A 26331-nucleotide genomic window follows, 5' to 3' on the forward strand; every position below is an offset into this window, starting at 1 on the left:
TAGAAAGTAACGGCTGGAGACCTACGTCTGAATACCAGTCATTGAGAACACTGTGGGTCACAACCAAACTTTGTCGGGCTTGCTTGTTCTGGCTGTGTTATCAGGAGGGATCAGCCGCTGGAGGAAGGAGGTCCAGAGAGATCCAGGAGAGATGCAGTGATGTAATGGGCAGCAGAGGGCTCAAACATGCTGACGATCGTGCGGATGATGCAGGACCAGCCCGTGTTCTGTTCTGCTGGACGCGGGGCCACCATGAGTTAGAGGCAGCACACAGCAACGATCTGACCCCGTTTCAAGGACAGTTGGTAATGTTCAAGAGTCCTGGGAGACAGAAGCCACTTTTTGTGGCAGGGGAACTGTCTGATTTCTAGTGGGATGATTTGCATCCTGGGCTCCCCCGCATCTGATTGTCATATGTCCTCCCTGGCATAGACACAGGGAGTCTTGGTGACGCAGTGATTATAGTGCTGGGGTAACTACAGGTTGGCGGTTCAAACCCAGCAGCCTCTATGGGAGAACATTACGGCAATCTGCAGCCCTAAAGATGGCCCCTCTCCTCTGCCCTGTAGGGTTGCTGTGAGTTGGAACTAGCAGTGGGTTTTGGGTTTGGTGGCACTGAGGCTTAGGCACCGGGCTGCTGACGGCAAGGGTACAATGTGTGTCATAGTCACTCCTAGAAAGGAAGATGAGGCCGCCGGCTTCCATAAAGATGTCGTCTGGGTGCCCCTAGGGGGCACTTCCTACTCTGGTGTATAGGGTCGCTATGGGTTTGGGCTTTTGACGGTGTCACAGTTAAGCACTAAACTACTAAGTTGGTGCTGTGAGCCCATCTGGAGGCACCTAAAGGTCCCAGCCATGGGAATCCTATGGAGTTCTACTTGCACATATGGAATCGTCATGAGCCAGGATCTGGTAAAAACATGAATCTGAGAAGGTTCTGGACAGTAGCTGTGTCCTAGAGTCTCTGCAGGACCTGCTTTGGGTCACCAGCTGAGAAAAAGTGATGTAGAAACAGAAAAGTGCAGGCAGGCCCAAGTCTTCCCCCAGCCTGAGATTTACAGCCCTGTGTCTACCGTATCCCCCACGCCCACTGCAACCTAGGCTAACCTCCTGTGAGCCCCTCAGCAAGCCTCTTACCTAGCCAGCCTGGCTTCAGTTCCTACTTAGCCCTTGGTCTTGCCATAGTCATCCCTGGCAAGATGATACAAAGGGTTACAAAGTCCAAGAGACGTTAAACTTTGGGAAGCCCGTCACCTGTCCAGGTGAGTAGCTGGTGTCCTGCCCTTACTGTGTCGGTCATGTCTCCCTGGATTTCTGTCCAAACTGAAACATTTCTGTGTCCCTGATTAGGTGTGTATAGAATAACAACGTAAACACTTCCTTGCAGCACATAAATCAGGACTCACCACAGAGCCGCAGCTCAACAAATGCAGGCTGAGTGAATGAATGGTTTGGTGGAGGAACCAATGCATCTATCACTGGGCTGCTGGGCACACATAGTGCCGTAATGAAACAGAAGATGTCCATTCATATACGAGTAGCAACTTACATTTGGTCTTGAAAGTTAGAGATGATAAAACAGCTCAGCTGCTTAAGAAACAATACTTTCTTACATAGAGCTGGTTCAGCTTAAGGATGTATCTGACTGTCCCGCCCAGCGTAGAGGACACTGACGAATGGACAGCTGTCAGGGGACCACCACAAATAACTATAAGATAAACTCTACTCACGTAAGGAGCTCTGGTAGTATAGTGGTTACGAATCAACCTGCTAATCTCACAGTCAGCAGTTCGAAACTACCAGCTGTTCCATGGGAGAAAAATGAGGCTTTCTGCTCCCGTAAAGATTTACAGCCTCAGAAACCCTGTACAGGGTCACTAGGAGTCGGAACCGACTTCAAGGCACATCACAACAACAACTCACGGAAGCAGCAGTCAAGAGATCAGACGACGTATTGCATTAGGCACATCTGCTGCACAAGAGCTTTTTAAAGTGTTGTAGAGCAAAGATGTCAGCTTGAGGACTAAGGTGCGCCTGACCCAAGCCATGATATTTTCCATAACCTCATATACATGTGAAAGTTGGACAGTGAATAAGGAAGACCGTAGAAGAATTGATGCTTTTGAGTTATGGTGTTTGAGGAGAATATTGAAAGTGCCATGGGCTGCCAAAAGAACCAATAGATCTGTTTTGGAAGAAGTGCAGCCAGAGTGCTTATTGGAGGCCAGGATGGCCAAACTTGGTCTCTTAACATTTCAGACATAGTATCAGGAGGGACCAGTCGCTGGAGAAGAATATCATGTTTGGTCAGGTGGAGGGTCCGAGAAAAAGAGGAAGACCCCCAGCGAGGTGGATTGGCAAAGTGGCAGCATCAGTGGACTCAAGCGTGGCAACAATTGTGAGGTTGGCCCAGGACCAGACAGCATTTCTTTCTGTTGTGTATAGGGTCACTATGAGTCGGTACCTACTCGATGACATCTAACAACAACAACAACAAACTCCACTGCTGGTAAATCACATAAGTGGTTCTTTAGAATGGAGTCTCTAAGGCACTCTCCCACTCTTTTGAAATGAAGGCAGTTAGAACGAAACACTGGATGTCACCTTAGTTCCTGCTGAGCCCCAAAGGCAGTTGGAACACATCGTCTTGTCTGTTGCATTTATTTTAATAAAACTCCTCAGGTGATAATAATGAAACACCGCTATGCTTAAGGGCAGTTTTAACAGGATAGGTGAGGACTATAGCAGTCTCAAACGATGAAGCAAACCAACACACACAAACCCACAAGCACCCTCCGAGAAAGTTGAAACAAAGAATTACATTTTTTATTGGTTCCTACGTGTCCTAGCAGGGTTCCGACAGAAGCATAGATAGAAAATGGAGACAAGTGGTTTCAGAGGTGGTTTTTCAGTAACACCTTGATGGCGGCAATAAGGTTTTGCTTAACGGTCAAACGTGCACCCAGCCATCTCCGCAAGGGGGATGCTAAATGTTTATGGAGCGCCCAAGGCAGCAACGTGCACACAGCGCCTGGGCGCCAAGGGTTCTGGGCAAGTGCACATGGTCTTTCCCAGACAAGTAAGTAACGCCAGCGTGACTCTCTATTTTCCAGCCCTGGTCCCTCCCTCTCACCGGGCACACAAGGACATCACCAGTAACGTTTTCCTCCCAGCAACTACTTCATTCTCTTTGCTAACAACATTCTGTTCTCTTCTCCCACAGCCAGGACAAATACCATCAGGATTGTCCAAACAAGTGCATGGAGACCAGTGGCCATCCAATTGACTCTGACTCTTAGCGCCTCCGTGTTGCTGAGTTATGAACTGCTGATTGCCTGACCTTTCTTTCAAGGTACCTCCGGGTGAGCTTGAACCGCCAACCTATCTGCTAGTAGCTGAGCGCGTAAGTGCATTAAACAAGCTCTTTACTGGGAAGTCAGAGAGCCGGAACATGCCCGTGTTCATCTAAATCCATGTATCAGCCTGTAGGATGTTATCAAGCCAGCACAGAGAACTGGTAGTGTTCTTTGCAGAGTGTTGTTGAGAAGCTAAGGCATCCTGGTGGTACAGTGCGTTAAGCACTGGATTGCTAACTGAAAGGTCAGTGGTTCAAACCCACCGGCTCTCCATGGGAGAAACAACACGGCAGCCTAATTCTGTAATGATTCAGTCTTAGAAATCCTATGGCGCAGTCTGCTCTGTCCTGCAGGACTGCTAGAAATCAAAATGGACTCAAGCTAGCGGGTTTGGGTGGCTAGAGTAAGACACTACTTTCTACCTCCATAAGAGCCCTGGTGGTGTTGTAGGATAAGCACTGGACTTTTAACCCCAAGGTTGACAGTTCAAACCCACCAGCAGCTCTGCAGAAGCAAGATGAGGATTTCCCGTAAAGACTTACAGCCTCGAAACCCCTACCCAGGGTCACTGTGAGTTGGACTAGACTTGAAGGCAGTGGTTTGGTTTGGTTGGACCTCCATATAGAATGTTTGGATATGAAGAGATACTGCCAGCTTCCCAGCTAAAACAATACAATTGACAGAACGAGAGAGGAAAATCACCTCTTCTAGGTTTTGTTGCAAGTGCACCAATGTGATGTACAGAAAGCCTCAAAGACATGTGAGAGCAGGTGGTAGAAAGGGGAGGCTGGGAGTGAGGGGATGTGGGGAGGGTTCTAGAACTTTCCTCCTTTGTTGAATCTGACCTAGGATGAAAAGTTAAATCCTCATCTCATCTGAGGAGTGTCTGGTTCGGCCTGCCCAGAGATACCAACGGCTGTGACTCATTTTAATCACCAAGGACGTGCTGATGCCCCGATGAAGACTTTCCCAGCCCATATATTCTCTCCCATTAAGCAGAGCTTCCTCTAAATGACAAAATATCGATTTCAGATGACACTGTGACTTGAGCAGACATCTAAAGACCCTGTAGCATTTGGAGGAACTGACCCAAGCCCAAACTAAACAAATTCCTTTATCTTTTCCCACCCCAGGCCCCCACAACAGCAAAAAACAAAAAACAAACTATGATTTTCCCAAAGTCATAGAAGGCACAAACAGGTAGCAAGAAGCCGTCACTGGTGTGGTGTCTCTGCCGAGGGTGCTGAGCGAGCCACCTTCCCGCCGCCGTCCGTTCAGGTGATGACTGTGGGGCCCCTCCGGCCAGTTCGTTCGTGGATCTGGGATATCTTCAGAGCGATAGCTATGAGAGGGCTCAGCACCGCCTGGAGAAGGAAGAAGAGACAACTCGTGAGCAGGCAACTCAAGAACTCAAGGATTCACGGGAGATGGGGTGAGGATGGGTTTCGGCTACAGGTATCTGGATCCAGATTCGATTTCCCTGCAGAGTCATCCGAACAGGTTCTACCTTCTGTCTTTTCCATAAAATGAGAGGAGGACAATGATCTCCAAAGTCTTAGCCAGCTTCCCAAACAGTTCATCTAAGACAGGAAACGGTGCAACCCACCTGCTGGGCAGTCCATAAACAGAACAGAAGCTCTAAAAGGCCCCACACAGTCTCCCTTTGCTACATACACACACACACATGCTAGAATTCTCACATCTCTCTGTACTTTCTTTTTAAGAATCTGTTTTTTAGCTTTCTGTGTTTGTTTCCCTAACTCCTGGTGTGGCACTGTTGGATAAGCACTGAACTGCAAGGGCAGCGATTCAAGCTCAGCAATCTTTCTTGGAAACCCTATCCAGGGTTGCTGTGAGTCAGAACTGACTCAGCAGCACTTAAAAACAACAGCAATAACTAACCACAAGGTTAGCAGTTCAAACCCACCAGCTGCTCCTCAGAAACCTGTGAGGAGGAGGTTGCTCTTCAGAGTTATTCTGAGTCAGAACCGACTCAACATCACAGAAACCCTGTGTTTGCTGCCAATCATACCATTTCAACCAAGACAGAACACGTCTCCAGTGAGAGTTGTCTAGCTACAATATCATGTGACCTTTTTATTGATGGTATTGTCATGGTGAGTTTATATTTATCAAGTTACATGTTTTTTGTTTTGTTCCCAAGCAGAGCACAGATAGAAACACTTCAAAACAAAAGCACAGACTTAAGTAAAAACAAAGGGAGTTTAATGAAAGACACACACACACTCTGGTGACAGTGAGAGACAACAAGTTTGGGAGACACTGGAGTAAGGCAGGAAACAAGAATCCCAGAATTTGGGGAAATCACATCCTTATGTTGGGGTAGGAAACAAGCTGGGGAAATGTGGGCCTGTCAGAAGAAACAAGGACCCCACAATTCAGAGAAGTTCAGGAAGGGAGGTGATTCCGTTACCTGCACGCCTTAGCAGTCCCTAACAGATACAGGGTGGAAGGGAAGGTACGCATTCTAAGTCAGACAAGGGCAGAGGGCCAGGTGTGTGGAAGGGTGATCGGGAGCATCCTGAGACAAGCCTTGCTTCTTGGCACCTAGATGCCAGGGTCAGGTGCAGGTGCAGGTGCTAACAAAAATGAGTGCCTCCTTTACCTAATTCTTTAGGCAAAGGAGGCACTCATTTTTGTTTTAATTGGTGAGCTGTGAACCGCACAGCCTTTCCTGCAGACTGACTTTCTTATAAGAAATTGGTTGGCAATGTTTGGCTCACAAAACAAAACTTGCAGGTCAGGAAGGGGTGCTATGTTTACAGCAGTTCTAGCCGAATGTGGGAGTTGAACAGTTCCAAAGAGAAGCAGGATGTATGTTTCGTAAACTTTGTGCACAGTAATGTTTATATTTTCCTTCCATTTCCGACTGATCGGGTAGAACCTCATGTTCATTTCTCTCTCATCAATCACAGAACAAAGAACCATCCAAACTGTAATCATGTATCTGGTCCTGTCCAGCACAGAACAAACCAAAACAGGATGTTTTCAGATTCAGCTGCTGTTGTTAGGCGCTGCTGAGTTGGTTCTGACTCATAGTTACCCGGTAAAGGGTTTCTGAGGAACGGCTGGTGGGTTTGAACCAATGACCTTGTGGCTAGCAGTTCAGCGCTCAGCCCACAGCACTGTACCAGGACTCCTCACACCCTTGTGCAGGTGTATGCATCGTGCTTTTTGTGACCTCTCGGGCCCCCATTGCTGGTCAGCAGTTGTCCAATGAACTGTCGAAGATGCAGCATCAAACAGCAGAAAGTGGGTAAAATGTTAAGTAGTTTCAAGACAAAAACCATTCATGAAGCTCTGCAAAGAGCCCGCCAGACATTGTATACAACAAACGAACGAAATTATTTCCAACTGACTTTAAGTACTATTTCTGAAGTTTCAAATCAATTAATTTTTTTTTACTAATTTTCAAATATAAAATTTTCAGTTATCATCCAAATTTGAATGTAAATCTTACTTTGTTGAAGGCACATAACAACAACAGCAAAACAGCAACACATTATTTATTTTCAATTCTTCAATAAATTTGGCAGACCTAAATTTAAAAGGTGACATAATTTTATATCCAGCTAAAATGAAATGGTGACAACTTGCAGGAGGGAAAAATTGGATTTGTGAACCCCCGAAGACTGTTTCAAAATGAACTTCCTTTTTAAAACTTTTTAATGAATCAGAAGAAATGTCTTCCATTGAATGTGCGAGTTTAATGGTTGCAAACCATCGTGCTGATACCGCTAGTGCTGAAATTATTAATAGCAATAGGAATATAACAGAAGTTGTTCCAAATGCTGCATCCATTCCTTGCTGGAGTAAAAATAATAATGGTGTAGAAAGTGAAACTATTTTAGAATCTGAAACGGTCCCATCTACAGACTCCACATTATTGTGAAGTGCCATCGAGTTGATTCTGGCCCACAGCGACCCTGTATAAGGTTTCCAAGGAGCAGCTGGTGAGCTTGAACCTCTGACCTTGCAGTTCAAATGACTTTGCAATCTGACGCATTAGCCCACGGCGCCACACCAGGACTCCATAGATAGCAGAAATTCAGACTCTGCTTTGTGAAAGAATTTTTCTTCTTATGATGTAAACTATTGGCTAGAACGAGGAGCAAGTCATTATCAACATTGAAGTGCCATTTGAAAATTCATGTCAAAACTTCCTGGAAAATAAAAAAGTTCTGCACCCACAAATACATGTCTAGGGTGTAAGACAAATGGCAAAAATTGTAAGTGGGAGCAGTTACTGTATTCTCTAACAGTCAGCTGTGTATACTGTTTTGTTAGCAAACCATTCAGTCCTGGATCATTTAGTTCTTGATCTGCTACACAGATGGATTTAGTGATGGGTACAATCTGAATATGACTAACAAACATGAAAGCAGTTTAATTTGTACAGATTGTATGTTGTCGCAATGAAACCAAAGACATGGTTTTGGCTTTAACTCATGAACTGGAAACAAAAATCAGTGAAGAATGTCAGTTCTGGAAAGTCGTTTTGCCACGCCTTCTCGCTGTCCCCATGAACTATGTTTTTGAGGAAGAAGTGAAGTGTTTGGGTCCCCACAAGATGGGGGCTGGGTGCCTTGTAGTTCCTGTTTAGTTTAACCCATTTTTAGCAGGTCATATCTCAGAAAAGGTATCATAGAAAAGGACAAGCCATAGTATATGTCTAAAACACCCTGTAAAAAATTAATAAACTTAATAAGTGATAAAGTTCAATCAACTGTTTTCAGTGAAGTAAGTATAGATCAATTTGTTTGTCTGTAGATCCACTCCTAATTGTTCTCATACAGATCCACTGAGTAACATTTTAAGGACGTGTCTTCCCCAGATGGAAAACCTGTTGAGCGGTGGATGGATCACATACCCTATCTTATAAAATACTAGTGATGAAATCACAAAGCAAAGGTTTCACTATGTTTCACAATGTTGTAGGATGGAGTCTACAACATTGGTTTTTCTAAGAGCAGACGTCAGTCCTAAAACAATGCTGCCAACATGTCAGGATGTTAAAGAGGCAACAGAAGACATTTTAGGAACGTAATGAATATGCCGCTTTCATAATACCTTCATTCACATCATCTTGACGGGCACAGAGCAATAGATCGCTGCCCAGGCACAGTTGATATTCACTATCTTTCTGTTACTCTACACAATTTTTCCTCTGCTGTCTCTAGGAGTCCTGGCAATGGTGCTACGGGATAAAGCACTGGACTGCAAGGTTGCTTTGAACCACAAGGTTGGCAGTTCAAACTCACCAGCCGCTCCTTGGAAACCCTGTACAGGGTCACTATGAGTCAGAACCAACTTGATGGCACTTAACAACAATATATATATAGGGTTTCCAAGGAACAGCCGGTGGCTTTGATATATATATATATATATAGGGTTTCCAAGGAACAGCCGGTGGCTTTGAACTGCTGGCCTTGTAGTTCACAGTCCAGTGCTGATCCTACAGCCCTACACCCAGAGTCATGTATAATTCTATTACGTCATAAACTACAATGCTGATATCCTGATGCTGAAACTGCTTCACGCATATTCCTAACTTTAATGATTACAAAGTGCTCAACAGAATGCTCATTTCTGTCCTTTAAAGAGACTAAAAAAAACCCTCAGTGTACAACAGTGATTGATGAAAGAATCAATTCATTATTCTTATTATATATGGAAGTAGATGCTGCTTGGTGGCTTAACTGTGACAAAAAATCACTGAAGATTTCATGAGAGCAAACGAAAGAAAGGCACAATTTTAATGACAACATGTTAGAGAGGAAAGATCTATCTAAAAGAAAATAGAGTATTTTGTTGTAATATTTGTTCTCTGATCATTTAATTTCTTGTTGGCATTGTTTCATTTGTTATAGCATCTATCACAAAACAAGCCTCAAAGTAGAACTATAAGCTATTTTAAAGCAAATTTGGTAAAAGGCAGTTTTTTGTCGTGGAACATCAACCGAATTTTGCATTGGTTGTTGAAACAACAAAGGCCACTGACTCCTTATCTTTGTTGTAAATTATGTGGACTCAGCCAGGTGACATCACTGATGGCGTCAAGTGTGGCGGCGGTAGTGAGATTGGCCCAGGATCAGACATTGTTTCGTTCTGCTGTGCATGGGGTCGCTATGAGTCGGTTCCGACTCGATGGCACCTGACAACAACAACAACAACATTCTTGAATAGAAAATGTGGTATAGAGTCAAGTTCAGACTCTCCTGCATCCACTATGCAAATTTTATAATGCAGTTGATCTCATTCTGCTGAAATGGTTAACACACACTCTTGCATTCCATTTCAGATAGTATAGTTTCATCTAAAAAGAAGTTACATGCTGAGTATGTAACACACATACATACAGATACTTGTATGCATGTAACATACACATTCCGTTCAAATGCATGAGTAACCAGAGGAGGTAGTCCACAGTTTATCATTCTTTAGAATCTCTACCTGCCCTGGGGAAGGAAGATGCCGCAGCACTTGATGCTCACCAGGTAACTAAGGCACAGAAATAAAAGAGACCAAGACCCTCCCGGAGTTGACAGAGAATGCTCCTTTTGAGCCAAATCTGGACTCCCAGCCTCCTAAACTATGAGACACTACGTTTCTGCCAAAGCCCCTCACTTGTGAAATTCGTTACGGCAGCACGAGAGAACTAAGACAATATTTCTTCTTTGTGGATTGATTTGTGTTGTTGTTTAGTTCATGCTCAAGTAAATGAGAATCATAAACAAACAAATGCCCCAGTAAACGGAAACAAACAAGCAAAACCCACCCAACCCACTGCCCCTGTGTCCAAGACTCAAGGACCCAGGGGAATGAGAAGAGCACCTCCGCTGAGGGTTGCCAAGACGGTGCATCTTCATAGGAGCTTGAAGGAGTCTGTGAACCAGATGAACCAAACCAAACCCCCCAAGACTCTGACTAGTCAAATGATCCACTGTAGTGGCCACACGGGACTCGGACCCCACACTTACAGTTACGGGGTTTATTAGGGAAAGGAACAGGGTACGTACAATACAGGTTCAGAAATGCTCAGGGTGTGCATGGTCCAGTCAGCTGCTGCTAATGTCCACAGGACACACAGTCCACCGTGAGCCTCAGCCTCGGGACTTGGCTCCCTCTCCACTTCAAACCTGGAGCCACCACACTCTACAAACAAACTTTCTGCCCAAAGGCACTCAGCTTTAGTTGCTCCGGGGGCTGGGAAGCCCACCGCTCTGCCTAGTGCTCTGGCTCTTGGTTCTGCTGCTCCTCTGCCCCACCTCCAGGGTCACAGCTTCCTGTCCCTGGGTCGATGAGACTCAATGCACAGAGATCTCGGGGTCCAAAGGATGTGCTCCACTCCTGGGTCGTCCTCTTTGATGGCAGTGAGATGCCTCTTCCTGCTTCTCAGATGACTCATTTTAAACCCATGCTGGAGTTTCAAGTTTTGACAATTACAATGAACTCTGCTAACATCCACAGCTGGGTCCTGTCATTGAATTAGTATCTTCTCCCACCTTCTCTCACCCAGACCTAGCAGGGCGGAAACATTGCCTGGTGGGAGTTACAGACTGTGGCTAGAAGAGACATCAGATTATTCACAGGAGAGGTGTAAATGGTCCACATGTCACAAGACTTAAACAGTTAACCGAGTATTTAGATGAAAACAAAACCCTAGCCAGAAACCCAATCACTTTTTAAGCACAATTTGTCTCAGTTTGTGGAGGAGACTGGCACTGGGCTGGTCTGTCCAAACAGTAAAGGTGGGGGGTGGGGGGCAGAAGTGGAGTCAAAGGGGTGAGAGGGTGGGGGGTGACAGTTCTTGTCACTTCCTGTGTTGGGGGGCAGTTAATACAGCAGGCCAGCCTCAGAGAGATTGCAGATTCCAGCTCCCGATCGCCACCGTGAAGTGAAGATCACAATCAAGCACGTCAAATGGACGCTGGGGTTTCCCAGGGCGTTCACAAGTGACGCTGGAGTCTACTGCTGTCTGCAGTGTGCACTAGGATGACAGCGTGGGAATGACCAAAAGGGGACACGGAGACACGAGGTAAGCACACGTGGTGGAAAAAGGGCTCCGATGCATTTGCTTGATGCAGAGGCACCAACACCTTCAATTTGTTTAAAAAACAAAACAAAACAAAAAAACACTCTGCAAACTACATTAAACAAAGCACAGTAAAACGAGGTATGCCTGCATTCTTGATGGTGTTTTAGCTCATCTTCCACCAGTAAACATCACATGGGCTTCCTCGTATGAGCCAGGAAGTTAAAGCAACAGAGGTTGTTGTCTCCCTGCCAGAGGTGGGCCTACTGGGGTGAGGATGAGAATCCATCATATCCAGCCTGCTGCCAGAAGGATGAAGAAAGAGTGTTCATTAGTGCTCACCAGTGGTCAGCAAGAATGCTGAGTTGGTGTGTGTTCTATGTAACTCTCCCCACCATCTACTCTTGTTCGACAGACAGAACACTTTTGGTCTTGAGAACTAGATTTTTGACCTCCATGCACGAGTTGTTGTTGTTAAGGGCCGTCAAGTTGGTTCCGACACATAGCAACCATATATAGGGTTTCCAAGGAGCAGCCGGTGAGTTTGAACCATGGACCTCCCAGTTAGCAGTCCAGTGCTTATTCCACAGCGCCACCCCAGGGCTCCACGCAGGAGACCCAGGTTCAATTCTTGGCCAGACAACACCTGTCAGTGGAGAACTGTGTGTTGGGGGATACTCAACAGGTGTCGGTGGAGTTTCCAGATGAACATGGGCTAGGGAGACGGTCCAGGAATCTAATGCTGACCCTACGGACCACAGCTGTCTGATCTGCAACTGGTCATGGGTATGACGCAGGACTGGGCAGTGTGGATGTGGTCACCGTGTGCAGGGGGCTGACTGGGCAGCAGCTATACAACAGCATCCACCCGGGATGGTGAGACAGCCCTGCTTTGCAGTTAGGTTCCCAGCACTGGCTAGGCTCCGAGTTCAGCTCTGCCTCTTACTCACTTACTTCTGTGGTTGTTAAATGCCATCGAGTCACTTCCAACTCATAGCGACCCTGTAAAGGGTTCCTGAGGAGCAGCTGGTGAGTTTGAGCTGTTGGCCTCACGGTTAGCAGTCCAGTGCTTAACCTTCAGCACCACACTACTGCTAGCTGTATAGTTTTTAGCAAGCTATGTAACAACGCCATACTCCATAGGGATTTCAGTGCTGTGACCACTGGAAGCAGGTCACCAGGCCTGTCTTCCAAGGCACTTCTGGGTGGGCTTGAACTGGCAACCTTTTGGCTAATTGTCAAGTGAGCGCTTAACCTTTTACACCACCAGGGAACCCTGCAGTGCCTTCTTTTCACTCAATGATGATTGTATTCAAGCGGAAGGAGCTGTTTGCTTAGTCTAAGGCCATGCTTGTGGCTGTTGAGTGGAATCGAACGGTGACCCTTGGGGCAGAGTCGAGCTTCTCCCATTGGGTTTCTGACGCCGTCATATTTATGGAAGCAGACTGCCATAGCTTTGTCCAAGGGGCAGCTGGTGGGTTCGAACTGCTGACCTTTTAGTGAGCAGCCGAGTACTTTATCCACTGTGCTGTTACAATGGCCTCGGCCATAGTAGGACAGGACAATGATGCATTCTGCCACGAGCCACAGACTCCCCTATTAGCAGCAACAAGATCACTAAACTCACAACCATGGAGTTAACTCTGGTCCACAGCAACCCTAGAGGACAGAGTAAACTTGGCCCCAAGGAAGTCCAAGGTTGGTGTGGTGCTTGGGGTTAATGCGCCAGACTGCAAAGCCGTTCGAACACAAGGTCGGTGGTTCAAGCTCACCAACTTCTCCTCTTCAGAAACCCTATACAGGGTCGCTATGGGTCGGAACCGATTCCATGGCACTTAACAACAACAGTGGCACCATAGGATAAGCACTGCCCTATAAATCACAAGGTTGGTGGTCCGAGCCACCAGCTGCTCTGCGGGAGAAAGACGAGACTTTCTGCTCCCGCAAAGATTTAAAGAATTGGAAACCCTCTAGAGGGTCGCTCTGAGTCAGAACTGACTCAACGACACTTCACAACAACAACAAATCTTTACAGGAGCAGACTGCCTCACCTTCCTCCCTCAGAGAGGCAGGTGGGTTTGAATTGCTGACCTTGCAATTAGCAGCCCAATGCTCCACCAGGGGTCCTCCAAGATCACTACCTATTTTAAATCCACTCAAGGAGCTCTGGTAGCGTAGTGGTTACGAATCGGGCTGCGAACCTTAAGGTCAGCGGTTCGAAACTACCAGCCGTTCCGCGGGAGAAAGAGAGGCTTTCTACTCCCGTAAGGATTTGCTATGGGTCGGAACCGACTCGACGGCACTTAACAACAAAACAGCAGAGCGTATAGATGAGAAACTGGCTGAAAACAAAACACCTGCTTCCTAGCAAGAGCTAAATGAAAATGCTAAACGCTGCAGCTATGTTGCTCTTAATTAAACAGAGATAACCTTGCTCCTGACTCTAAGGCCCTTCCTCTTCACTGAATAAATCTACCTGCCTGTTTCATCTAAAGTGGGCCTAAAATTAGCCAGACTATCCCGTATAAGAAGTGACACCAGATCATTCTAGAGTCCCACCCTGAGGTGGTGGTGGGGATGTGCCGTGGAGTCAGTTCTGACTCATAGGGACCCTATACACAGTTTCTGAGGCTGTAAATCTTTACGGGAGCAAACAGCCTCATCTTTCTCCCACCCTGAGGGAGTTGATGTATCTCTCCCATGTCAGGAATGGTCTTCTCTGAAGCTCTCTCGTGGTGGGGGACAAGTAAGTCCAAGATATACGTGGATGGAATACTTCCAATCAAAACAGCACATAAACCAGTCTCCCAGGAATACAGTGACATGCCAGATGGACACCAGGCTGTCCAGGTCACCCGGCTTCTCGGTCATCCTCCCTTCATGACCGTCAGACCCTTTAGGAGGTGCCGGGTGGCTTGCAGATGGTGAATCCCAACTAACAGAGCCATGACAGACAGGGGGAGGGACTGTGTGCTGAGGACCTGGGGTGGTGGTGGTGGTGGTAAGGCTTGCGGGGCATACCCTTCCTTTGGTTGGTTGATGATGCATGGAGGGGATTGTAATCATGGCAACGAAACGATATACGATAGGATGAATGTAAACCTAATGTTCTCCCATGTAAACTATCACATAATTCACAATAAAACATTAAAAAAAAGCATGAGACCAATTTTCCTTTTTGTTCCAATGTGAGCTCCAACTGGCTCCGCATATGGGAGAAGAATGGGGTGGAGATGGAGAAAGGCAGAGAGAAGATTCTGGCAAAATGTCCCGGGAGCAGCTGGAAGGCATTAGGGAGAAGCTGGGCCCCTTCACTGTCTCATAGTATAAACAACCACCAATGTGCGAGAGTTCAGACTTTAAATTGAATTCGACGGCCTCTCTGGTCACTCTGACCTTTTCTCTCTGCTTTCTAATCCCTGATTACAGGTTGAATTGTGGCCTTCAAAGCATGTGTAGTAAATCCTAGCCCCCGCACCCTTGTAGGTTACCCTACAAGCAAGCTAAGCAGGTGCTTACCTGTGCTTACTTACTAATCTGCTATGAACAATTTCACATGGGTTTTGCTACGTTAGTCAGAAACACATGTGAGATTGTTCATGAAAGATTAGTAGATAAGCACAAGTCAGCTCGTGCTTACCTTGCTGGCTGGGTTTCTCTGTCTCTGTCAGAGGTTGATGATTTGCAAAGAGGCTTTGCTTCTGTAGAGAGGGGCTGGGGCGGGGACTGGGAGAGAGACAGGTGTCAGCCAGACCTAGAAGCAGAATCTTTGGTGTGGTGAAACTGTTCACCATAATGAGTAAGTAAGCACAAGCTAGCCCACATTGACTTTGCTTATTGGGTAATAAGACTGCTGACCAGAAAGTTGGTGGTTCAAACCCACCAGCCACTACTTGAAAACTCCATACAGGGCCGCTATAGGTCAGGCCCGACTCAACAGCACTTAACAATAACAACAACATACCTGTGGACCCCACCACTCGTCTGTCAGTTTGTCGTACCACTTGTCTGTGGTGGCTTGTGAGTGGCCGTGATTCTGGAAGGTCTGCCGTGGGAGTTTTAAATCCCAGCAGCAGAGTAACCCATGGTAGACGGGTTTCAGCTGAGCTTCTAGATGAAGACAGACTAGGAAGAGGGAGAGACAGACTACTTCCGAATATTTAGTCACTGAGGACCTTATGAAGGGCAGAGAAACACTGTCAGCACAGCTGACAACAGCTAATGCTGCAGAACAAACACAGGACTGCTAACTCCAAGGTCGACAAAGGACCACACCGTCTCCATCCCTTCCTCTCGATGAAGTCCCTACCAGGTCTTACCATTTCCACTACAGACTTCAAAGACATCTTTCCTGAGAAATACACATGCTGGTTTAGAGGGGAGCTGCCTTCCCTCCATCCCAATTTCAAAACTGTTAACAGAACTGGAGCTGTTAGACTGAAACCAGAGGCCACAAAACCCCTATAGGACCCCATTTCTCCAGACACTCAAAGGTCTCTGATAGCACGTCCTGTCTCCTCATCTCCCCCACTTCTGAAGCACAGGGCTCCGGGGCCCAGCCCCACTGCTGTGGATTGGTCATACCTAGGATAGGTATACTCATGCGATTCTGTTCAGCTTTCTGCTCAGGATCCTGGAAGCCTTGCTCCTTTCTTGCCACCGCTGCTCCAGCTGTCAGGTTGATCCCCGACTCATGGGAAGCCCATGCACAACAGAATCAGCAGAACTAGTTGAGAACATCAGCCGTGAGCGTGTGCTCTTTGGAGAACTGACTGTACAGGCTCAAAGTAACCACAGCCCCTGGGAAGATTACACAGGACAGTGGGTTTATGTCCAGCGGCAGGAACAACCCATAAATGGAGGTTGAGAACACTGTACAACCGGAAGGAACACACTCACTCACTGAAATGTACATGAAGCCGCAGGGGGGCTGGTATAGGATTTGCTGTGGGTTGTCTCAAACCAACATCGCTGATGGACGAATCGATTCCCATTCACAGCCACCCTAAAGGTAGGGCTGCTGCACCCCCACCCCTGAAGGTTTCCAAGGGTGTCATCTTCGTGGAAGAAGATTTGCCACATCTTTCTATCACAGAGCGGCTAATGGGTTCGAACCACCAGCCTTTCTTTCAGTGAGCAGCTGCGTGCTTAGCCACTGCACCACCAAAACTCAAACCAAACCCACTATACCATCAAGTCCATTCCCATTCACAGAGACCCTGTATAGGGCTTCCGAGACTGTAAAACGTTCTCCCACAAAGCAGCTGGTGAGTTTGAGCCATCCACCTTGCAGGTAGCAAGCCAATGTCTAACCCTCAATGTCACCAGGGCTACGTATATGCTCAACAACAAAAATAAATTGTAAAAAAAAAAAAAAAGCGAGTTCTCCAAGGCAGCGATGCCTGGGGTCAACACCTGGTTCTAGCCCTTCCGAGCTGTGTCCCTTTGACGAAATCACTTGACCTCTTTCAGCTTCGACTGTGCTCTCGTGAGATGAGGACTGTTCTGAGGGTTCAGCAAGCTCAGGGCAGGGAACCCTTAGCACGGTGCCTGGCACACAGGCGAGCCATATGTGTGTTTGCGGGCATTGTGCACTGCATGTGCATGGCTGCTCCTGTAAATTAGAGTGAGTGAGCCCAGGAGAAGGGGTTCCTTCCTGTCCTCACATAGTGGGGTCCTTGTGTCTAGGCCTTGCAGAGCTGAGGGCAGCATGGGAGAGTAGGCCGGCACCATGATGCCAGGCAGCCAAATGTAGAGACAACCTGGTCCCAGCACTGAGCCCAGCTCCACTGAAGGCTGCCAGGAGGACTCGCCCTGGCAAACTCGCAGCTGGCCATCACAGACATCCCTGCTGTTGCCTCGGCAACCTCGGAAGCCAGAGATGGTGATATCTCCTGGCTGGGACTCGGTCACAGGCAATAGAACTGGCTCTTCAAGGAGACAGAGAATGAATTTGTGGCTTCTGGGGCCTTAAGAGGGCGATGCTGCCTCTTATTCCCATCACAGGTGGTTCCTTGGGTGCTGGTGCTGGGGTTCTTCCTGAGCAATCTGTAGTGTCCACATTTTAATAGTTCACTTGCAGCCCGAGTGTCTAGCACAGGCCAAGAATGATCCCAAATGTACATATCGGGTTCATCTCACAAGTGTCTATGAGGTGGGTGCTATAATCTGAGTCTTACAGATGAGGAAACTGAGGCCCAGCATCCGTACATAACTGGCTAAAAACCACACAGCTAATTCAGAGGCAGAGCTGAACTCGGAACACAGCCGGAGCTGGGAATTTACCTGCAAAGCTGGGCAGTATCTCTACATTCAGTCACCATGAGTCAGAATTGAGCTGATGGAGGGGGTTTGGATTTTGGGTTTGGGACACTGACAACATCTTCCATGGGAAAAGTGACACATTTGACAAAGGACCTTGTTTTTTGAAATGTTTCCCTTTAAGGCTTAGCTGTCACGTGACCACAAAGTATTTTAAAACCAATGACCTTTTCCCAGGAGCCAGAGTTGTGTGAGACTGTCTATCCCCAGTTCCAGCAAAGCTTCGTGTCTGGGTAAAACCACGTTAAAATGTTTTTTAAACTTCAGCGGCAGGTTATTTTGAACTTCTCGGCTCGACTGGCATAGCTGTGAGAGGAAACAACAGACTGGCACTGCTGAGCGGGCACTGACGTAGGTTTCTAAGGAGACACAAAGTGGGACCATTTTGTTCTTTCTCTTTTTGTTAATGGATCTGAGAAGATGCTGAGACCTTCAGCGACCCCAAGACATTTCTTTGTCTGGGTTATTTCCCACCCTTTTTGCAGTTTTCCAGAATGAGGAGCGGATACCTGGGATCACAAACCATCGCTGTAGAGCTGATTCTGGCTCATAGTGACCCCGTAGATCAGAGGAGACCTGCCCTATAGGGTTTCCTATGCTGTCATCTTGTAAGAAGATCACAGCATTTTTCTCCTACACAGCAGCTGGTGGCTTGAACTGCTGACCTGCTGGTTAGCACCTGAGCCCTTAACTGTTGCACAGCAGGACTCTGCAGCCGGGCCAGTCACCCCATCTACCCACAGCTATTGAGTGGATTCTGACTCACAGAGACCCCATAGGGCAAAGTAGAACTGTGCATTAGAATTTCTGAGACTGGAAACCTTTATGGGAGTATACCACCTCATCTTTTGGTGGGTTTGAACCACCAACCTCGTGACTGGTAACCCAATGCCTAATCCTTAGCCACTGTCCCTATAAATTCATCCTAATAGTTTGGCAGGAGAAGGATTTGTAGGATCTATATCCCAAAGGAGCTCTGGTAGTATAGTGGTTACGAATCGGGCTGCGAACCTCAAGGTCAGCAGTTTGAAACTACCAGCTGTTCCGCGGGAGAAAGATGAGGCTTTCTGCTCCCGTAAAGATTTGCAGCCCGGAAACCCTATACAGGGTTGCTAAGAGTTGGAACCGATTCCACGGCACATAACCACCACCATATCCCAAAGGTCATGTTCACGCTGTTGAAAAATACATCAAAAGAATATTTTGTGATGTGAAAAGGATAGGAAATTGAAACTTCAGTATTTGTTACGTTGTTTGGTGCTGTCGAGTTGGTGGTTCTGACTCATAGCAACTCCTGGTGTAACAGGAAGCAACCCTGCCTGATCCGTGCGACCCTCACAATCCTTGTCGTGTCTGAGTCCAAGTGCAACCACTGTGCCCGTCCACCTCATCAATAAAGCTTTATTGGGACACAGACACCCTCTTCTGTTTCAGAGGCTGGTTTTGTGCCAGGACGACAGTTGAGAGGTTGTAACAGTTGTCTGATCTCTGTGGATGCAATTGTGGTGGATAGACCAGCGAGAAGAGTTGGACCATTGAAGAATGATCAATGTCCCTGAATTCTATACGCAGAACTGGAGATGGTGTATGTTTTGTGACGTATACTCCCACCAATGCCCACCCCCCACACAGCCTGGCCCCGTTTTGTGATGTATTCTTCCACCACACATACATACACGACCCCATACACATACAACCTCACTCACCTCCCCTCAAAGATACCCAAGAGGATATCTGGTTCCAAATCCAGCCTTTTCAGTAGGAGGCCACTCCGCCCCGATGGACAGTGTAAAAGTAAAATCTCACTGCTCTCAAGTCCGCACCCGGAAAAGGTGCCGATGATCTTGTCTTTTTTCCTCTACTGCCTTGTGGAGCCCTCCAGCCCCATGAAGGGGAAGGCCATGAGCCCCAACCTACCCAACAAGGCCTCGCAGACCATTTCTATCACCAAAAATGCTCAGAAATGTAATAAGAATCACCAAGAGCATTTCATAACTCTTCCTTGTTTCCCTCGTCACTGAAGGCCTAAACCTTAGGGTAGGGACCCCCCTCTCTGCTGGAACTGCCATCCGGCCAGCATTCCTGGAGGAAAAACAAGCTGGAAGCCCTTCCCCTGAGCCGGAGCAGGGCTGCCTGTCCTGGGAGGAGGGATTCGAACTAGAAGCTGTTTCGGAGTGCAGCCAGGAGAGCTGAAGAGCCCCTTCCTTCCCTCCCAGATCCCAGACCCCCCAGCCATGAGCTCAGCGCTGCCTCCCCCAGACATCTGAGGGTTGCACATGAAAATCCAGAGCTTTCTTCTGAAGGTCTTCTCCAGCATCCCCATCTGGGCAGGTTCACCAAGAAACAGGAATGCGAATCTTAAGGTTCGGTGCCCAACCACGGCCAAAAAGTGAGCATCGTAATTAAGACTCACGTGTACTTCTTGGTTCCCCAGCACCTGCCTATAAAGGAGCCCTGGTGGTGCTGTGGGTTAAGCACTGTACCACAAAGTCGGTTTGAACTCAAACTCACCAGCCACTCCTTGGAAACTGTATACAGGGTCGCTATGAGTTGGAACCGGCTTGACAGCACTTATCAACAACAATGGTGTGTATAAAAGTTATAGCTACACAAAAAGAGGGGAGTAGTTAATCTTACAGTCCAGGAACAGAGGACCCTAGGACCATCAAGGGAGAAAAGCATGAGTGGAATGTGGGACCCTACCCAGAGAAGCAGCAACACCAAAGATCGAGGCAGAGATGAGACATGGAGAGAGGGAGCAGCTGAGGACTCTAGATTCATGGAAAGAGAAAGGCTATGTGCTTGTGGCCAGGAGACAGGCTTGTAGAATGTGCCCTTCGGTTGTTGAAATGATTATATATTCTGGAGTGTTTCTGTGTACATGCCCCCTCCAATAAAACAGAGGGAATAAAAGCAAATACTGTTGAATGATGATGCACGGAGGAGATTGTGATCATTGCAATGAAACAATGAGAGTAAAACTGATGCACACACACACACACACACAACACACACACACACGAAGTTAGGGTCACACTAAGTCATAGTCCATGAAATGCGTGATGAAAGAGCTGGAACTCTTGTGACAATGACCAGCATGAGGCACAGAGACACGAAGTGAATATGTGAATATTGGAAAAATGGTACCCATAAACATGCTCCATGCGGGGTTGCCGCAGACCCTCTCTTTGTTAAAAAAGTACACATAATCTACACAGTGCAACAAAGCAGCGTGTCTGGACACTGGTAATTAGGAGCGTGGTGGACATTTACTCTGTGAAAGTAAGGCACTGGTCCAAGCAGGCCTGGGTAGCCTTCTCCTGGAAGGTACTAAAACTGGGTCATGTTGTGTAGCCTGGCTGTAACCAAGAGGATGCTGGGAAAGCCGGATTGTGCTGGGCATAGCTTGTCAAACCCATTCAGAGGCACTATGACCACTGACCCTCTGCACTAGCGTGACCAACACAGACCCATTCATGTTTGCTTTGCAGCCAGAGTAAACAATTTCCAGCAAGACCCAGCGATCTGTGGACACAAACAGCACCAGGGTAACGCACGGCAGGCTGAGCATGAACTTTGGACACAGCTCACAGAGGCCCCAGTATAGAACATGTTTGTTTGGCTAAGATTTGATATTTCCTATTTCAGAAAATCTTGGTCGTGTGGGACAGTTAAGCATTTGGCTGCTAAATCGAGACGCCGGCAGTTCAAGCCTAGGTAGCGACTCCGTGGGAGAAGTGTGTGGCAGTCTACATTCATAAAGATGACAGCTTTGGAAACCCCGTGGGGCAGCCCTTCTCTGTCTCACAGGCCGCTATGAGCCGACATGGACTCAACAGCAATGAGTGAGGAATATATGGGGGGGGGGGGGGGGGAAGAAAAATCTGTTCAGTTTTCCAATATTTATTTGTAAGGCTATAATTTCTTTATGATTTACATATGGAGAAGTAGCAAGTGAAATAGAATTTTCTGAGTTTAGGGTCTCTACATGTTAATCCAAGAAGCTACAATGGTGCAGTTGCTCAAATGCTTGGCTGTTAACCAAAAGGGCAACAGTTAAGCTGACCAGCCCACTCCATGGCAGAAAGATGTGGTAGTCACTCCCATAAAGACGACAGCCTTCCCCACACAAAGAGTCCTGGCCCAGAGAGCTTCACTGGAGAATTTTACTAAGCATTCCAGAGAAAAACTGACACCAATACTACCCAAACGATTCCAGGACATCAAAAATGATGCAATACTCCTAAATCCATTCTATGAAGCCAGCATAACCGTAACACCAAAGCCAGGCAAAGACGCCACTGTAAACAGAAAATTATAGGTCAATATCCCTCATGAATAGAGACATGAATGCCCAGTGAAATCCTAGCCAATAGAATCCAACAGCACTTCAAAAAGTAATAGATCACGACCAAGTGGGATTCAAGTCAGAAACATGTGGGTGGTTCTGCAGATAAACCATCTGAGTAATTTACCACATAAATAAAGGGAAACAGTTGTGATGATCTTAATCACTTCAGGAAACGCAACTGATAAAATCCAACCTTTCTGGATAAAAACCCTCAGTAAAATAGCAACAGAATGGAGATTCCCCAACATAATTAAGGGTATATCCAGAAAACCAGCGTCCAACATTATTCTCAACAGAAAGAGACTAAAAGAAAATGGGAACCAGATATAGCTGCTCTTTAACACTGATCATATTCAACACTGTATTAGAAATCCTAGCCAGAGCAATAAGGCAAGAAAGGGAAATAAAAGGCATCCAAATTGGTTGGTGGTGTTGTTGAGAACTAAAATGGTATGATATGACCCTATACATAGAAACTCCCCCGGAGACTCAACAAGACAAGTACCAGAACTAAAAGAAGGATTCAGCAAAGTACAAGATCAGCATACAAAAATCAATCAGATTCCTTTACACAGACAAAGAAGACTCTGAATAGGGTATCAAGAAACGAGTATCATTTATAATCGCTATAAAAAAGATGCAACACAGGAATCAATCAAACCAGAGATACAAAAGATGTCTACAGAGAAAACTACAAAATGCCACGTCAAGACCCCAAAAGAGACCTACCCAAGTGGAGAACATATCATGGTTATTGACAGAACACATAACACTGTGAAAATGTCAATATAACGGAACTAGATATAATACAATCTCAATACTGATTCCATAAACATTCTAACAGAAATGGAAAACGAATCACCCACTGTACATGGAAAGCAGCGAGTTCCTGGAAAAGCAAAGCACTACTAAAGGAAAGCCTACAACACAATCACAGTAGTCAAAACAGCCTGGTACTGATATAACAAGACACATCGATCACTGGAATAGAATTGAGGCCCCTGAAGTAAAGCCAGTCAACCATGGACAGCACATCTTCAACAAAGGACTGAAATCCACAAAACAAAGCCCATCTAACAAACGGTACTGGCAAAATTGTACATCCATTTGCAGAAGAATGATATAGGATCCATATGTCACATAAAATTGATCTTAAAATGGATAAAAGACCTGTAAAACCTAAAACAATCTAGTTCAGTGCTTATCCTACAGAGCCACAGTGCTCCCATCAGCCATTGCTCTTGCTGTTGATAAGTGCGGTTGAGTCGGTTCTGACTCATAGCAACCCTGTAAAGAGTTTCTGAGGAGTAGCTGGTGGGTTTGAACTGCTGACCTCGTGGTTCACAGTCCAGTGCTAATCCTACAGTGCCACACAAATCAAAATATCACTGACATATCACCTCATCCCAGCATTAATATAGCAAAGTTAAAAACAAAACCAGACAGAAAATACAAATTCTATCCAGGGTGTGGAGAGACTGGAATTCTCATGCTGCTGGTAGGACTTTAAAATGCTACAATCACTGTGGAACCCAGTGTGCCCCTTCGTTAAACATTTGGAAACAGATATACCATATGATCCAGCAACCCCACTACTAAGTAGATATCCTAGAGAAAGAATAGCTGGGACACAAATAGATACACGCATCCTCATGTTCACCAAAGCACTCTCCACCATAACAAAGAAATGGGAGCAAACACATCCACAGATGACGGACAAACGATGGCACTAAAAAGTATTAAAAAGCATTCAACAATAATGATGACTCTGTGAAACGAATAATAACACGGAGGACCTGAGGCTGAAGAAAGTCAGTCAGTCACAAAAGGGCAAATATTGGATCAGATCACTATGGTAAAAAAGTCAAGAAAAGGTTTTTACACAATAAGCAACCTTTGATGCTGACCAGGGCTAGCAGGTAGAGAGAGGTGGAACTACTAACTAGAGAGTAAACACATATTAACTTGGGTGAACATCCAATAAGGGGGAGGTCACACAGCACAGCCAAGATACAGGAAGACACTGAGAAGAACGCATGAATTAAAGGTAACAATGATACACACCTCTACATATGCATTCCTGCAACCACCTCAATAACAAACAATAATCTATGAGTTGTTACATAGGTAGACACACAAACTGAACAGGTATGGGAGGTGAATGGTTTGGTAAAGGACTAATTCTACATGGGCATTGATATTCACATGTGCTGTAGATATATCCAGGTATATAGTAAGGCATACAGGGGGCGACATTTACTTAAATTTCTTAGCCATAATCAAACACCTCGAGGGACTGAGTCACTGAGCTTGGGGGCGTAGGACCAAAGTCTAGGAAGACACATGGCCAACCTATATAACACAGTCCACAAGGACAATGTTCTCCTGCTTTGCTGAGTAGTGACTGGGATCTTCAAGCGAGCGAGGGGCCATCTATGATTGAATTATTACTCTCTTCTGTCTGAGGCGAAGAAGAGTGAAGAAAATCAAAGACACATGGACCACATAAGCCTTGGCCTCCAGAACCCACAGGGCAAAAGAACTAAATGGTGCCCAGCTACCATGGCTGATCTCTCTGATCAGAATCACAACAGAAGGGCCTGGACAGAGTGGGAGGAAAATGAGGAACAAAATTCCAACTGGACCAGACTTACCATTCTGAGAGAGATCCATGGGCCCCTGGGACTAGGGTCCTTAGACACCCTTCAAGCCCACCCTCGGGGAGCACACTTGTTGCCGCTGTGCCATCGAATCAGGTCTGACTCTTAACGATCCTGCATAGGGTTTCTGAGGAGCAGCTGGTGGGTTTGAACAGCTGACCTTGTGGTTTGAAGTCCAGTGCTGACCCCACAGCCTCACCAAGAGTCCACTCAAACACTATACAGCTCTGTAAAGTGAGCAGCCAGGAGGGATGTGTTCCTCAGAACCAGCAACCATACAGGACCAAATGGGCTACATTTGCCCCTAAAGCTCAGATGGTAGGGAAGGGGCAGGGGAGAAGGATGAAGGGAAACCGGGATGCCAGAGAGGAAGTCAGAGGAATGCTGCTGCATTGAGAGGACCACAACCCACACCACACACACACAAAACAACAAAAACGTGTAAGAATTGTTGAATGGAAAACGAATTTGCTCTGTAAATTTTCACCCAAACAATAATAAATTTTTTTAAAGATGGCAGCCTCGAGAATCTTCCAGCACAGTTCCACTCTGCCCTCTAGAGTCTCCATGAATCAGAGTCGACTCAACAGCAAGTTTGGTGTTTTGGTTAGATGTCGATCCAAACTTGACCCACAGTCGGGATCAGGGTCACAACTTTTAGTTCTTCAATTGTGTTCTGCTTCTCGAGGTCACTAGTCTTGCCAATTCCAACTCACAAGATTTGGAATAAGGGTCTCTCTTGTATATACTGGGGTCCCTGGGTGGTGTACATGGTTAACGTGCTTAGCTGCTAACCAGAAGGTTGGTAGTTTGAGTCCAACCAGAGATGCTTGGAAGAACGGCCCCATGATGTACTTCCCAAACACCAGTTATTAAGAACCCTACGGAGCACAGTTCTACTCAGAAAACACATGGGCTCGTCCGGAGTTACAGTCAACTACAAGGCTACTAGTTTTGGTAGCTACTGCCCAAATATGGGGGTCCGAGAGGGGCTTGTCAGGGGGCTGGCATGAGGGGTGTGTAGTGGCGGTTAACTGTCATTCACACACACATCCGTACATGTCCCGGATCACAGTCTAAGAAGACTCGAAGGGTCTTGGAGGTCCAAGGAAGGGCCCAGAACTCTAACACACTGTTGGTGTTGGCTGTCACTAAGACAACCCGACTCATGGACGCCCTAGTTTCCGGAGCACATCACCAGGTCTGTCTTCTGGGGGTAGATTCAAACCATAAACTTTTGGCTACAGTCAAGCACTCAACTGTGTCATCAGAGATTCAGTAAGAGCCCGTGGGGACCACCTGTTCCCACCTACCAACTTCTCAAGTCACCCCACAAAGTGCCCTCAGCTGGCAGGAAAACCGTCCACCTCAATGGAGAGTGTGAGTTCAGCTTCCACTATCTGCCCTACCGCTATCCCAGGATGATTATCACCAAAACGAGCAGAAATACAGAAACCTTAGACATCTCGGTTTCGTTTCCCAGACAGAAGTCTTCCCAGTAACTCATCTGGTACAACTGAGCCATACTAAATTCCTTCCTACGCCACTTGTTGTTGTTGTTGTTGTTGTTGTCAGGTGCCATCGAGT

At 46.6% G+C, this 26331-nt stretch overlaps 1 protein-coding gene across 1 annotated transcript in view; it reads right to left on the minus strand.

Moving 5' to 3' along the window:
- Positions 1–4630: 4630 nt before the first annotated feature.
- PGM5 (phosphoglucomutase 5) overlaps positions 4631–26331 on the minus strand; it is a 210713-nt gene continuing 189012 nt past the window's right edge. Inside the window, exon 11 of the mRNA XM_006863728.1 lies at positions 4631–4720. Within this exon, the coding sequence (XP_006863790.1) occupies positions 4631–4720 (90 nt within the window). The remainder of the gene's footprint in view (positions 4721–26331) is intronic.

This window comes from Chrysochloris asiatica, unplaced genomic scaffold (genome assembly GCF_000296735.1).
Source record: "Chrysochloris asiatica unplaced genomic scaffold, ChrAsi1.0 scaffold00056, whole genome shotgun sequence".
NCBI lineage: Eukaryota > Metazoa > Chordata > Mammalia > Afrosoricida > Chrysochloridae > Chrysochloris > Chrysochloris asiatica.